At 41.1% G+C, this 15,684-nt stretch overlaps 1 protein-coding gene across 2 annotated transcripts in view; it reads right to left on the minus strand.

The window, feature by feature from the left end:
- Nucleotides 1-3,885: 3,885 nt before the first annotated feature.
- pemt (phosphatidylethanolamine N-methyltransferase) overlaps nt 3,886-15,684 on the minus strand; it is a 116,233-nt gene continuing 104,434 nt past the window's right edge. The window contains exon 6 of one of the 2 annotated variants that reach the window (XM_051667306.1): nt 3,886-6,397. In XM_051667306.1, the coding sequence (XP_051523266.1) occupies nt 6,343-6,397 (55 nt within the window). In that variant the 3' untranslated portion in view covers nt 3,886-6,342. The remainder of the gene's footprint in view (nt 6,398-15,684) is intronic. The other variant, XM_051667305.1, reaches the window with a different exon arrangement.

The raw sequence follows: 15,684 nt of genomic DNA on the forward strand, positions 1-15,684 counted from the left end.
AACAGAACATGTTTGAGTAATATTATGAGTACTGTTGTAGCTGTTATTATATCTAAGGAAAAGAAACATGTACACTGCACCCTACCAAGAAAACAGAAAATGAACTGTTAATGCAGAACAACTCTGTAGAAATCTGGTGAGTTCCCTGTCTGCTACAGAACATTTCTCATAAAGCAAATATAATCAGAACAGATGCACTGAATTATGTCTTGGTTAACATTAAATCTGACAGGATATACCTCAGATTCAAAAACACTGCAAAGTTTAATTCTACCATGTATTGCAGTAAGTGTGTATATGCAATTGTAATTTGCACTATTCATTAACTTCAGACTGTATTCAATAGGTAGATCACACGTTATCATCATCATCATCGTTATTATTGGAGAGTGTCTTTCCTCTGTTTGCTCATGATCCAAAGTCAAACATCACCAGCTAACAGTTTATGGCTGATTTCTATTTTTCTGTTTCTGATTAAAGAGGATTTTAAAGGGGAAAATAAGTTTTGATTCCAAAAAGAAAACAAAATCTAGTTTTAAAGAATAGATCAAAACCGATTTAAACTTTGAGTGTCTTTTCAATGACTTCTTCCTAATTACTATCAGTGTTGAACATGTTACATTTGCCAGAATGTCTCCATCACCCAGACATTTGAACTGTTCTCAACAATAATTGATCAAAATCAGATAAATTCTTCATTGAACTTTCTTTCCTAAGAAATTAAAACACATTTTCAATTAATTTGGTATTTATGTGTGCAATTTGGATTTGTTAATAATGATCAGGGATGCAAAATCATGAGAGGTGAAAAAGGAAAGTCATAGCAGGTTTTCCAGGGGTATTGTTTCCAGGGGCGGACTAACCATCGGGAGAACCGGGACTGTTCCCAATGGGCCGGCCGCGAAACGGGACCGAATGGGCCGCGATTAGCTGAAATGGACCGCCGCGTTATGCAGAACGGGCCACAAAACGGCGCCGCGATATGCCGAAGGGGGCAGCGATATGCAGAAAAGAACAGCGACCCCAACAACCTTTGGGCCAGTTTCTATGTAAAATCCCGGGCCGATTCCTCTTCCCAGTCCGCCCCTGATTGTTTCAGTTGATTTTTGTATTGTTGTTGTATTCAAAACTTTATTTTCTTAAATGATTAAGGTTTAAGTACCGTTCACCTGGGGGAGGGTCATTTTTCAGCTTCAATACAGAAAAGAACAACATACAGGACGTCCTGGCTTATAAAGTACAGTTCGCATTTACAACCATGCTAATGGATTTCTATGTCATACCATAGGAATGTTTCCATCGAAGTTGCAAATTTAATTTATGCAAAAAATCAAAATATCGCAAAAACAATGTGCGTTTCCATCCCTTGTGTTCAAAACAACAAAATCGTCACTTCCAGGAAATTGTAGCGACTGTGTGTCTCTTTTATTAATAAAATACTTGCGGTTTAGGACGCGCAGGCAAAACACTTTAATAACTCGTTTCATGACTGGAAATTAGTTCTGGGAGCACTATGTGCGTGTGCGTTCCTCCATCATGACTTTGCTGTGTGGATCTATAAGATATTCTTTAAAAGTATCAATAAACCTGCTCTTCGGGAAAAAGTGCATGTTTGTGTTTAATTTATTAGCTCAGCAAACTCTATGCAAGCTTTGGATTTTTAGGACACCAGTATTTCAGAATGACCAGGGCAACAATTCAGTTGTGATGACTGATCTGCTGGTTCATCCAGTTATAAATGAATTATTCAGTCACATGATTTTTTTGATATGCATCTTGTATTCCTGTTAAGTTCCTCAGGAGTTTATTTGGTAAATGTGTTTCCATCATGGTTTATGTGTATTTCTTCTTGTCGAATAAAAAACGTATCCACCTCAAGCAAGCGTATAACTTTTTCATGCGCATTTTGGAGATTTTATTCGCATCTTGGTGTTTCCATCCAGCAATGTCCTAAAATGCGCATAAAAAAGCATAGATGGAAACACAGCTACTGATGTGCAAATCGTGTCAGTATTGTCAGCTATTCCTGCTCCCGACAAACGATGAGGACCACGGATTTCTTTGAGCACTAATGCTAACTCATTTTAACACATTTTAATATTATCTAATCTTAGCTAACCTAGCTAATGTGATTTATGTGTGGCTCTTATTACCTTCAAATTCTCCGGTCCTTGGATAATGAGAGCATCTTCACAACTGGAAGGCATAAATTCCACTGAACTTTAATGTTGTTTCGCTTTTCTCTTTTAAAGAGCGAATAATGCATGTTCTTCCATGGCCATCCTGATGAAGGAGCTGTTTGCCTCGAGAGCAGAGTGCTGATGCGAGACTCAAGTGAGTCATGAGAGAGAACCCGAAGAGAACGCGCATCTAAACCATCTCTCACTCTAAACAAACAGCTGTCTGTATCACTTTATGTCAGGAAAATTCACTATTTCTTTTGTCAGAAATTAAAATTTGTAATCCTGACAGTAATCCCAATTCTTTGAAAATGTAACTGTAATCTGATTATGATGTTTTTTTTATGTAACTGTAACGGATTACAGTTACCTATTTTTTTATCCTGATAACCTAACACTGTTACAAGTAATTTGTTACTCCCCAAGCCAGTGTGTGTCAGATGTCTCTGTAATTTTACCTATAAGTGTATTAAGAATACATGGTAAAATGAGGGAAACGAGAAAAGAATGCAAGGCAGAATAATTGAGGCAAGAAAGTGCCAGAGAAAAGAAAGTCAGTCAATTAAATCACGAAAAAGAGTTAATTGTAATTATAACTGTTTAAGTGTATAGAAAGTGCAGATGGAGTTTATTGTATAGCTGCTATAAAAAACATGGTACATACTTTGATAAGAGACTGAGTATAGCAGCTGAAACAAGGTCAGACAAATATAAGGCTTGGACAGGACATAAAGCAGTGGTCCTCAACTGGTGGGTTACAACCGAAAAATGGGTCACAGGCCTATTCTGATATGGTCATGGAGAGTGTTATTTGCATGTGCTAAATGCAAATAATAAAATGCAATTAACCGGATGATTGTGTGCACAGTTAGGATAGCAAAATCAATAGGTTTATCAACCTTTAAAATGGAGGAGAAAAGGCTTCCAATATCTTTTGTTGGTGACGTCAAAGGCCGTTTGTCCAATCAAACTTCATTTTTGTGCAGAGTCTGCAACTTAGTAGAAGCTAACCAAATAAGTAAGATGCCAACATGGTTATGTGACATTCACTCGATCTTGAAAACCATAAATAAAACAAAAGGTAGAAGAAAATATAACCCAGCATACATTAAATACAGTTTCAGGTGCAGCAAGAATAAACGATTTGTGCCTATCACAATGTGTTTGGTTCAGCGAATTAATTAAACCATTTATAAAATATATGGATTGTATATTTTCCTATTTAGACTATGTCATGTTAACTATTTTGTATATTGCCAGGCCTAGGCAACTCATAGTTATAGTATATCAATACATTTCAATGTTAAATTTTAAGCATGATAAACACTTTCTCTACCGTGTTGGGTAGCCACTTGATGTGTATGATGTAAAGTCTGGGTCCTGAAGCAAAAAATGTTGAGAACCACTGACTGAGATAAAGGACATGATAACTGTAGACACTAAATTAACAGTATGGTCTGGGTCTAATTCACCATTCAGGAGTACAATGGAACACACTCAATCCCTGATAAGGCAACAAAGTTTAGAAAAAGAACCAAAAACTAAATGTAAGCCAACACAGAGTGGGATAGGCCGGCAAGCTGATACATAGTTATAAGAAGAATTATTATTGCATGCAAATAATTTAGGTTTATTATGGTTTGATATTTCTCTTTTTAATAGGAAATTCAGAAAACAAATTATTGACTTTGTGCACAAAAAATGGACTGACTCATATTGATTGTTTTGAAAACAAAGTCTGGTCTGTGCTTGTATTATGTAATGTCTGCAAGCGTAATTTATTCTTTCAAGAGAGATTGTCAACCAAAGATATCACATCGGTTAAAGACTGTCACTGACAAGATTGATTGGTTCTGTTGCAAGGGAGCAGGAGTGTGTCTCTATAATGCTGACAGCATCAAATACCAGATGGATCATGCGACAAAGCTCGGATCCTTTATAGCTGCAGCAGCACCAAAACCTGTAAGAGACAGAGTCTGTTCTTTTGTAACTGTGGGTCTGGTGAATATAATCCCTGATAAGAAAAGAGCTATTGCACCAATTTTAATATCTGGCTGTGTTAGCCATGCATTGATTAAGAGATCCACACACAAACAATTATAATCTTTCATGTATTTATTGAACAGATCCCATTAACTATTCACAGTGCTGTGGAAAGAGTAAGTGAACCCTTGGATTTAATAACTGGTCGATCCTCCTTTGGCGTTTCCCATAGCTGCGTTTTAAACCTGCACATTCAGAAGAAATTTTGGACCATTCTTCCTTACAGAACTGCTTCAGCTCAGTCATACTCTTAAGATGTCTGGTGTGAATGACTCTCTTGAGGTCATTCCACAGCATCTCTTTTGGGTTAAGGTCTGAGCTCTGACTGGGACACTCCAAAAGGTGGATTTTCTTTTTTTAAGCCATTCTGAAGTGGATTACTTCGATGTTTAGGGTCCTGCTGCATCACTCAACTTCTACTGAGCTTTAGCTGGCACACAGTCACCCTGACATTATATTGCAAGACATCTTATTAAACTTGGGAATTAATTTTTCCCTTGATGAAGGCAAGCGGTCCAGGCCCGAAGCAGCAAAGCAGCCCCAATTAATGATGCTCCCTCCACCATACTTCACTGTTGGGATGATGTTTTCATTTTGGTATGTGGTGCCCTTTTCACGCCATACATAGTGCTGCGTGTTCTTCCCAAACATTTCAACCTTAGTTTCATCAGTCCAAAAAACATTTTCCCAGTAGTGTTGGATTGTTAAGATGGTCTTTGGCAAACTTGAGCTGCACAGCAATGTTTTTGTTGGACAGCACCAATCACTTCGGGATGTCTTGCCATGGACACCATACCTGTTTAATGTTTTCTGTATAGTAGACTCATGAACAGAGATGTTAACCAGTTCCAGTAATTCCTTCAAGTCTTTAACTGTCACTCTACGGTTCTTTTTTTTACCTCATTGAGCATTCTGCAGTGTGCCCTTTGAGTCATCTTGGCTGGACGGATCCTTCTAGGGAGAGTAGCCACAGTACTAAATCGTCGCCATTTATAGACAATTTGTCTAACTGTGGACTGATGAATATCTAAGCTCTTTAACACTTTATTTCACAGTGTCCTTGTTATAAGTATTACAAATATTGAGTATAGTAATAACAGTAAATTATGCATAATTACAAGCAACTAACCCTAAACCAAACCCTAACCCTAAACCTATAGTAAGTACATGTTGTTAATTAATATTAGTCAGTACTTACGTAATTACACTTTAACAAGGACACTGTAAAATAATGTGTAAACCTAAGGTCTTTGAGATAACTTTGTAACCCTTTCCAGCTTTATGCAAAGCAACAAATCTTGATTGTATGTCTTCTGAGATCTGTTTTTTGTGAGGCATGATCCACATCAGCAGATCCTTCTTGTGAATAGCAAACTCAAAATGTTTGAGTGCTTTTTACAAGTCAAAGTAGCTCTAACCCACACTTCCAATCTCATTTCATTAATCGCATGCCAGGTTTGCCATGTCCTGACTCTAATTATCTTTTGTTGATGTCATTAGCCTAGGGGTTCACATACTTTTTCCAACCAACACTGTGAATGTTTGAATGATATATTCAGTATGTACAGGAACAATAAAATAATTTGTGTGTTATTAGTTAAAACTGATTGTGTTTGTTCATTATTGTAACTTAGATGAAGTTCAAACCCGATTTTAAGACAAATTTATACATAAATGCAGGTAATTCCAATGGCTTTAGATACTTTTCTTGCCACTGTATTCAAGTAAAACAGATCAAAACTTTTCAGTCTCTTCACATTACAACAAATGGACCCTAAAACAGCTGATTTCAGCCAGGACGTACATTATGAAAAGAAAAACCAACAACAATTGTATTTTTTATGCTTATGATAAATGATATATATATATATAAACTACAGATTTACATATAATTTACATATAATTTTCAAATTATTTTTCATGTGCAATTTCCAGCTGAGATCATTCACTATTCAGGGTGACATCATTTGGATGTTGAAAATGCATCAGTGTTTACATTTTTACATTTACAATTGATGGGTATCTCTGGTCTCCATCCACAATTCTCCATTTGCCTATCCAAGATCTAGCAGTGTCAGCAGTAAGGAAGCTGGGTATCATGCTTAAACACGCTCCACTTCTATTTGTGCTTGCAGCGCTGGCTCCTCTGTCGATAGATCTCCTCTGTGAATGGTCTGCAAATAGGACAAGGTAAGCACACAGATGAATTGTAAATCTCAAGGACCATTATAGTATACCAGCCTGTGCTTTACACCCATTGTACATTTATCTGTGTGTTTATAAGTGTTGGAAATCACAGTGCTTAATGAATGCACAACCTCTCACAGCGTATACTTGTGGGTAGACAGGTTATTTAATTGGAACGGGAATGAAATTGTGGCTGTGAGGGAGAGATGTACAGTCTGTTAAATGGGTTGTACTTTCGGGTACCTTGGTGTTGACTGATTCTGCTTCGCTAATCACCACCAATCCATTTTAACCAGGCAGTAAATTCGTTGAAATAGCATTGCACCATATTTACATTAAGTCACTGTCTTTTCAGTGTGAACATGCCTCAATGTAACTTAGGCTCATTATAGATTCAGCTTATTTCACACGCTATTTGCCTGGCGAAATGAATGTTGTGCTATTATTGCCCACGGAAAGCAGGTGGTAAAAGGAATTTTATTAAAAAGAAACATTTGTGTACATTTTCTATTTATCATGGCAGCAGTAATTCATCAAATGATGATCAAATGATGGAGAAGAGTCTTATAACAGCATATATCCAGATGTGGTGTAGCCGAGAGCCGATGCAGATGCAAATAAACTACAAAATCAATTCCCCCCATGACCTATTGAACAGACTGTCTCTCTCTCTCACAACCCTCTTTTCATTCTTGCTAAATTAAATAAGGCGAGTATCCTGACTAAGGTCCAATGACCCCATTTGTCCTCATGCCACCACACTGCAAAGACAAATTGATTGTTTAAAGACCTCCACACCAGCACTCAAAGGGAGGAAGGAGACAGACAGTGGGTGAATACTGATAAGGGATAAAATGCGAAATAGTTAAACAGAGTGAGTTTCCAGAGAGAAGGAAACAACAGCCAAACATCTGCAAAGCATCTAACTGTTTTGCAAATAGCAATGGAAATGTTACTGTCTGGATCATGAACCATGATCTGAACTTAGAAAAAAAAGTAACTGAACCCAATGTATCATAAGCACGATCCCAACACGAAGGCTGTTTCAAAAGGAGTTTGTCAGTTGTGAAAATTTAAGGGAGTTTATTTTAAGTGAAGTGTTTGAGTGTGTTGTTACTCTTGTTTATAACCGAACTGTGTGTAAACTTACAGTTAATGATTTTAAGTTCAGTCATGAAACTCTATTTGACCACAGCTGATAGGTCCTTTGGCATGTAATCTATTAGCCATTCTTCTTGCGTGATATCTCTTTGTCAAGCATTTGAATTGCCTCAGTCGTTTGCAGGAAAAGCAGTTTCACTGCAGTAGTGTTGCTCCGATGCCAGAATTGGCTTTGGTAAGATACCAGCCCCGGTACCTCAGTATCAATACTAAATCAACAACAAATTATTAGATTACTGATGAAATTACACAGAAAAGGACTTGATTAAAAAGGTCTTGCAGTTACAAATCCTGTGTTCCATTTAAATTTGTCTGGATTCCATGTTTTATGTTTTATAATAAAGTCATCAAAATGAATACATAAAACTTTAATTTAATGAAAATATGTAAATCAAAAGAAAAAATTGCAATTTTATTTTTGGTCAAATAAAACATAAATGAAAAAAACAGATTACCCGTGGCACAAGGCAGCTACGGCAGAATCACAGGCTGCTGATATTCAGTACACTTGCTTTTGTGATATTGCTTACATATAATAATAATAATAATAATAATATTAATAATATAATTATAATATAAATATATTATTTTATAAATAATGATAATAAATAAAATAATAAAACCATTTATTATTAAATGATTGTTATTAGTAGCGTTATTGCTATTACTTTGAATATGAATTGTTTTGTATATTTTTATTCATATTTATCAAGCGCGATCTGTTTGTGTATGTGTGTGTGTGAATTACATATTTATGTACATTTTTATTCATATTTTTCACGCACAATCTATTTGTGTACATGTGTGTGTGTGTGTGAATTATGACAGAGAGCAGAGCGGCACCTCTTGTTCATTGTGAAGTGTGCAGCACATGCAGGCTGTATATTATTTGATTAAATTACATCCATCTGCTGTTCAATGATCACACTTGGCCACATTGATTTTATCTTAAAAATGTCACATCCCGTAAAAGTTTGCTAATAGCACTATACTGGAGTATAGTACTGAATTTAGCAACAAGATGATATCATACCATTTAAAAAAATATTGGTATAGTGATATTTTGTTAGTACCGGTATACTGCGCAACCCTACACTGCAGCATGTTACGAGTTTTCGCTCTGAAACTCTTCTCCTCTTCAGCACCACGTTTTCATCTGCTTTATGGGGATTGTATATATGTCTAATTGCACAGCGGCATGTCTTACATGCTAAATGTCTTTTGTAGTGGTCGACTGATATGGGTTTTTTAAAGGCCGATATCCAGAGAGCAGGGTGGCCGATAGGCCAATACAATGCCGATATATTACACAATTTAATATAGCAAATAACAAAAACATATAATTGCTAAAAAAAAAGCACTTATTTAGCACTATATTTACTCAATTTCACACTAAACTTTGTAAAAAAGAATCTAATAAAATAATATTGAATTTTAAATGGTAGAGAGCAGATTCTTCTGATTTCTGTTTAGTCATCAAATTTTAGTAATTTATTTGCACATGAAGAAATTGTTAACCAGGAATTGCATGTTTACATTTGCAATCGCATTTACTCAAAAAATACTCAATTGTACATACAGTGTATAGTGAATAAGACATTTACTTATCCACCTTATTCCAGGGGTTTTTACTGGGGAAACGGATGTGGGATGAACGTCTGCTGGAAGTCGTTCTGTAGCATTCGCTAATGTAGACAGCGGTCATTTAGACCCCGTTTACAGCTGGTATTAGGATGTGATTTGGATGATCCGATGACAAGTGATCAGCAGTATATACAGGTGTAAATGTGGTGCAAAACCTTTTGTGATTGAATCACAAAAAACACATTCAGATGTAGTCGAAAATGCATTTAAAACACTGTAAACGCCATCTGGGATGCAGCAAAGTGCCACTCCTTATCTGTCAATCAACCGCTGCGCTAAATCAAGAGTTTAAACTGTTCATGACTCTGGTGTCACATGGCTTTAAAAGGAAATAACTGTCCAATCGTAAAAACTGAAAAAGAGCTTACATATACATGTACGAGATCTTTACGGATCTTCTTCAGTGTCTTCGTGTGCACTTACAGTAGATGATATTTCAGCTGTACCTGGTGCATCATTTTTCCAAGCTTCTTTATCTTTTGTGACATTTTTCCAGTTTATTAATTTATGATGTAGTGATGTTATATGTCACAAGTGCTCACAGGAGATGCATTTGTGCGACCAACAGCGATGTGTCTTGTCTGACCACATGTGATCGGATCACCCGAGATACATCTTAATACTGTGATGATGTGCATTAATAACAATACCTGTTGTTCTTCTTGAATCCAGTAGATGGCACTGTGTTACAGCAAATGTTACAAATGGTTTGACAAACAGAAGTACAAGACCAACATGTAATGTGCGATCAGTCAGTAAACAGAGACATGTTGAGATACGGGTCAAAAAGTGAGTCATGTTATTTTTAATTATTGAACAAAAATTCCAGCTATAAACAGGGTCTTAGTGAGTATTGTTTTATGTTTTGCTCAAATCGTTTCGGCTAGAACACATTACGATGTCCTTACAGAGCTCAGGGATAACGTGTGGTTCGTGGCTCTACATACATCCTGAGGCCACTTCTTTAAATCATCCTCCCTAACCTCTATTAAAGATGTAACGGCTATCCGTATATTGTCCTTATTAAGCTCCGTCAGGCTGTGCTCACACATCTAGAAGTATGAATGAATGATCAACACCGCAAAAAAAATAAAATAAAAATGAATGTACGATGCAACTACAACTGTATTTACTTCTTAGGGGAAGTACCTCCCAAATTTCACGCTAAGCATCACAGGGCATAGGAATAAGGTGGATAGCACATGTATAGCGCTTTTACCTTGAAGTTGCACCAGACACTATTTAGCAGGCCACTTCTATTAAAATGAATGGGAGAAATTGGAACACTCAACCAAGAAGCTCTTGCGCCCATCGGTCAACGGATGTAGATAGGAAGTCCCGCCTTACAGGTAAAAAAGCCAATCACCTTTAGATACAGACATCGCCTGTTAATCAACATGAGAACGTGCATGCGTATTAGCTATAAAAGCTGGGAGAATACAAATTTTTAGTGTAATCTGAGGTAAAGAATCACAATTTATGATACCAGTGTTGTCAGATTTTACTGCCGATTTGAAATATGTTCTGATTGTAATCTTGACCAACTGTTTTGGAGATTTCAGTCTTTCAATTCTTTTCACTGTCATGACTGGAAATAGCCTCCTGAGAGCGTTCACAACATGGCCGACAGTCGACTGACTTGCTAGAAAGTCTTTGGTTGCACTCATGCGCTCGTACAGATCCAGCGCAAGCCTCAATCACCTGACAGTTTAAACGGCCTGGATCGCCTGCTTGGATTGTCACAAAATGACCATCATGATTTGTGAATCAGAGGAACTTTTGATCCTGATCCTGAAGTTTTTGATTCTGGCTGATAGAATACATGCTTCAGAGTAAGATATTAAATGAGCGCTCGACGAGAAGAAAACGCTGGATTTTCGTGAGGTTCGTGAATGACATCTGTTTGAATTAGATATCTGCATATTTGCACACAGTATATAATAGAAGTTTTACTGATATTTGCCTTTTATCATTAGAAAAGAAAGTTAAAAGTGACAGAACTGTTGAGGAGAGGCTGATAGAATACGTGCTTCAGAGGAAGACTTATGAGCGCTCCACAGGATGTTGGATCTGCTGAAGTTGTGTGAGGTTGGGTTATTACATCTGTTTAAACAAGATATGTGCATATTTGCAGACGGTATATGATATCGGTTTTATTGATATTTGCCTTTTTATCATTAGACAAGATATTTAAAAGTTACAGGGAACTGTTGAGGAGAGAGAGGAAGAATGAAACAGGTGAGCACTTTAACATTATGAGCTTAAACGCGTCTGCCGCGGCTCTGATAAGCGGACCGTTTAAATGAGACTGTGTTGCACACTGGTCTATTATTGTAGTAACATGATGCATGTAACAACAAAATGAACCGTGACTGGTCGTTTACATGTTTCAGTCGCTTCACATGCAAGCAGACAATTCTCGGCACCCTCAAGAAAAAAATCGGCTGATGCCGATAATGAAAAAAAGTCAGAATATTGGCCGATTTATCGGTCTCTGCGATATATCGGTTGACAACTAGTCTTTTGTATGTCTAATTGTACAACAGCAATATCATGCCTTACATGCTCAATGCAGCATGTCTGTTTATGTTCTTGGCAGTCTTTGTACTTGCTCTGCAGGAGCGTAAGCAGATCTAGTCCGCCAAGACCAAACCTACTAACTTGTCATTATAATACAATGCAACCCACTCATAAACCACATGGAGGAAATCTTTTCTGCACACTGTGATTACACAAACAGAACATTTCAGACAGACAGAGTGTGATTAATTTTATTTTATTTCACATTTTGGGCTAAAACAACACCCTGTGTTTGTGTGGGAGACAGTGTGTGCTGTCTAATTTTCTGTATTAGACAGCTCTTCCCAAGTTTTCTATCATTATCAGTCTGCACACTCAGCCCAGACTGCTAATAGGCTGTTGTTGTTTTGGTGCTATTAAAGTTCAGCTCACTGACGATATCCTGTCACCAAAGAGACTTTACAGTGTGTGTGTGTGTGTGTGTGTGTGTGTGTGTGTGTGTGTGTGTGTGTGTGTGTGAGTTTTAACCCCGCATTTATTCCTGTCACCATGGAGGAAAATTGGCAGGCTTTCTGCTTAACCTTTTATTGCAGGGGTAGAGGAGCTGAGTGGGCTGACCTTTTCTTGCATCATTTTTACTTTTACTTTAAGCCAAGAGCATGTCTCAAACTCTTTTGCTTCTTTGTTATTATCACTGCTGCGCCTTAACATGAGGCCTCTGATCAGAAGTAACAAGAAATAAGAGCAAATGTGTGTTTAAGGCCATGTCCACACTAATACGTTTTTGTCTGAAAATGTATCTTTTTCTCTACATTTTGGCCTTCCGTCCGCACTAAGGTGCCGTTTTTGACAGCGAAAATGGAGCTTTTTGAAAATGCTCTCCCAAGTGGATAAATGAACTCTTCGAGCTGTAATGTGGACAGGGAAAACGGGGTTCCCTATCTGTCACTCACTCGACGTTGTGTCGTGTAGTGACAATAGGGGTCACTCTTGGGAGCCTTAAACACCTCTGGTCTTTGATAAAAGGCCAATGAAAATTGGCGAGTGGTATTTACATACCACTCCCCCGGACATACGGGTATAAAAGGAGCTGGTATGCAACCACTCATTCAGATTTTATCTTCGGAGCCGAACGGTCGATGTTCACTGAGCTGACTGTTTATTCACCTCTGCTGGATCTGACGGTGCATTTCAGTGGCTTCTCCCTCCTCTGCACTGGTGCACTGCAGGGAACGCCCCTGGGTGCTTCGGCAGAAATAAGAGTGTATATTTCTCTAAAAGAGCGGCACACACGGAATGTCTTTTTAAAGATGCCTTTCCGTTTGTGTGTTATTCCTGGTTGTGGTCGTAATCTCTCAACTTCTGATGGTCACGATCGCTGTCTTTCGTGTCTGGGTGCGACCCACACGGAGACAGCATTCGTGGATGGATCATGTACTCATTGCAAGAACATGACCATGCAACATTGCGGTCGCGGCTTGCCTTTGTAAGAAAGCAAGCAACCCCAGAGGCTCCCCGCCTCGATACTTCTACCTAGGGGTATGAGGCCAGCGCTGCTAGCACTGGGGGAGATTTGGGGACCCCAATGGGACCACTTCCGCCGGGTATCCCCCCACGTACCTCCCATTCCCCGGCACGCTTGTCTGCCCCGATCTGGCTTCCGGATGAGTCCGCCGGCTCGTCTTACGGTGAGTTCGACCTCTTGTTTGGAGCCCGTGAAGCTGATGAGCTCTCGAGCGCAGCATCAGAGAGCGGGCTCGTCCAGTCGGACGCGGAATCCTCAGCTGGGCTCCCCCCCTCGGGTACAGTCGCCCAGTCACAGGCTGATGCAGAAATGACGGACATGCTTTCCCGGGCAGCAGTGAGCGTCGGGCAAGAGTGGAACTCTTCGCTCTCCCCTGAACCCTCACGGCTCGATGATTGGTTCCTGGGCTTGCTGCGCCACTCACAGCCACGCCCCGCCCCAGTTCCTTTCTTCCCGGAAGTGCACGAGGAGCTGACAAGGTCGTGGGAGGCACCTTTTACTGCCCGGTCCCAATCTTTCAGCTCCCTACACTCACTACCCTCGATGGTGGGGCGGCCAGGGGCTATTCAGCGATTCCCCTGGTGGATAAGGCGCTCGCGGTGCACCTATGCCCGCAGAGCGCCGCCACCTGGTGCGGGCGCCCGTCCAAGGCCTGTAGGTTTACGTTGTCCCTGATGGCCAAAGCCTACAGTGCCGGTGGACAAGCCGCCTCTGCCCTGCACACCATGGCTCTCTGGCAAGTCCACCAAGCCAAGGCACTAAAGGAACTGCATGAGGTAGTTCCGCCCCGGGATTGATGCAGGAGTTGCGCTCGGCGACCGACCTCGCTCTCCGGGTGACGAAGGTCACGGCACGGTCTCTCGGGAGCGCCACCTTTGGCTCAACCTGGTCGAGATGGGAGAGGCAGACAAGGCACGGTTCCTTGCTGCCCCCATTTCCCAGGTTGGCCTATTCGGTAACACCGTCGAGGACTTTGCCCAACAGTTCTCGGCGGTGAAGCAGCAGACGGAGGCTATCCGGCACATCCTGCCCCGGCGCGGCTCAAGATCCCACACCCCGCCTGCTCGTCGCCAAGGGTGTCCCCCTGCGGTGACTGCACCGGCTCCGCCGCAGCCTGCCCCTGCGGCCCGGCCCTGGCATGGAGCCCAACGCGAGATGGTTTTACAGCCCCTACTTCATTGTACCGAAAAAAGGCGGTGGATTGCGGCCAATCTTGGACCTGTGAGTACTGAACTGGGCCTTACACAGACTCCCATTCAAGATGCTGATGCAAAAACACATTCTAGCGAGCGTCCGGCATTAAGATTGGTTCGCGGCGGTAGACCTGAAGGACGCGTACTTCCACGTCTCGATTCTACCTCGACATAGACCCTTCCTGCGGTTTGCATTCGAGGGTTGGGCGTATCAGTACAAGGTCCTCCCTTTCGGCCTGTCCTTGTCCCCTCGCATCTTCACGAAGTTTGCAGAGGCAGCCCTTGCCCCGCTAAGGGAAGTGGGCATTCGCATCCTCAACTATCTCGACAACTGGCTAATGCTAGCTCACTCTCGGGATGTGTTGTGTGCACACAGGGACCTGGTGCTCTCGCACCTCAGCCGACTAGTGCTTCGGGTCTACTGGGAAAAGAGCAAGCTCCTCCCGGTTCAGAGCATCTCTTTTCTCGGCTTGGAGTTGACTCAGTCTCGTTGACGGCGCACCTCACGAGTCGGTGCTGACCTGTTTGAAGGCATTCAGACAGAAGACAGCAGTTCCATTGAAACTGTTTCAGAGGCTCCTGGGGCATATGGCATTCTCAGCGGGTGCAACTCTGCTCGGGTTGATGCATATGAGACCGCTTCAGCACTAGCTGCAGACTCGAGTCCCAAGATGGGCATGGCGCCGCGGGACACATCGCGTGGCCATCATGTCGATCTGTCACCGCCTCTTCAGCCCTTGGACCGAACTTACGTTTCTATGGGTAGGCGTTCCCCTAGAGCAGGTCTCCAGGACGTGGTTACAACAGATGCCTCCAAAACGGGCTGGGGCGCTGTATGCAACGGGCACGCAACTGTCAAGGCAGTCTGCGCTCCCATTGTATGTCATAACTCGCCCGCCGTCTCCTCCTCTGGAGTCAGCAGCACCTCAAGCCGATGCGAGCCACTCACATCCCTGGTGACCTCAACACTGCAGCGGACGCGCTGTCATGGCAGGTTACCCTCAGGAGAGAGTGGAGTCTCCACCCTCAGGTGGTCCAGTTGATTTGGAGTCAATTCGGGCAGGCACAGGTAGACCTGTTCGCCTCCCAAGAATCCTCCCACTGCCCACTCTGGTACGCCCTGACCGAGGTACCTCTTGGTATAGATGCGCTGGCACTCAACTGGCCCCCTGGACTTCGCAAATATTAGTTTCCCCCATTGAGCCTACTTGCACAGACCCTGTGCAAGTAG

The sequence above is a fragment of the Myxocyprinus asiaticus genome, chromosome 32 (assembly GCF_019703515.2).
Source record: "Myxocyprinus asiaticus isolate MX2 ecotype Aquarium Trade chromosome 32, UBuf_Myxa_2, whole genome shotgun sequence".
NCBI classification, from domain to species: Eukaryota; Metazoa; Chordata; class Actinopteri; order Cypriniformes; family Catostomidae; genus Myxocyprinus; species Myxocyprinus asiaticus.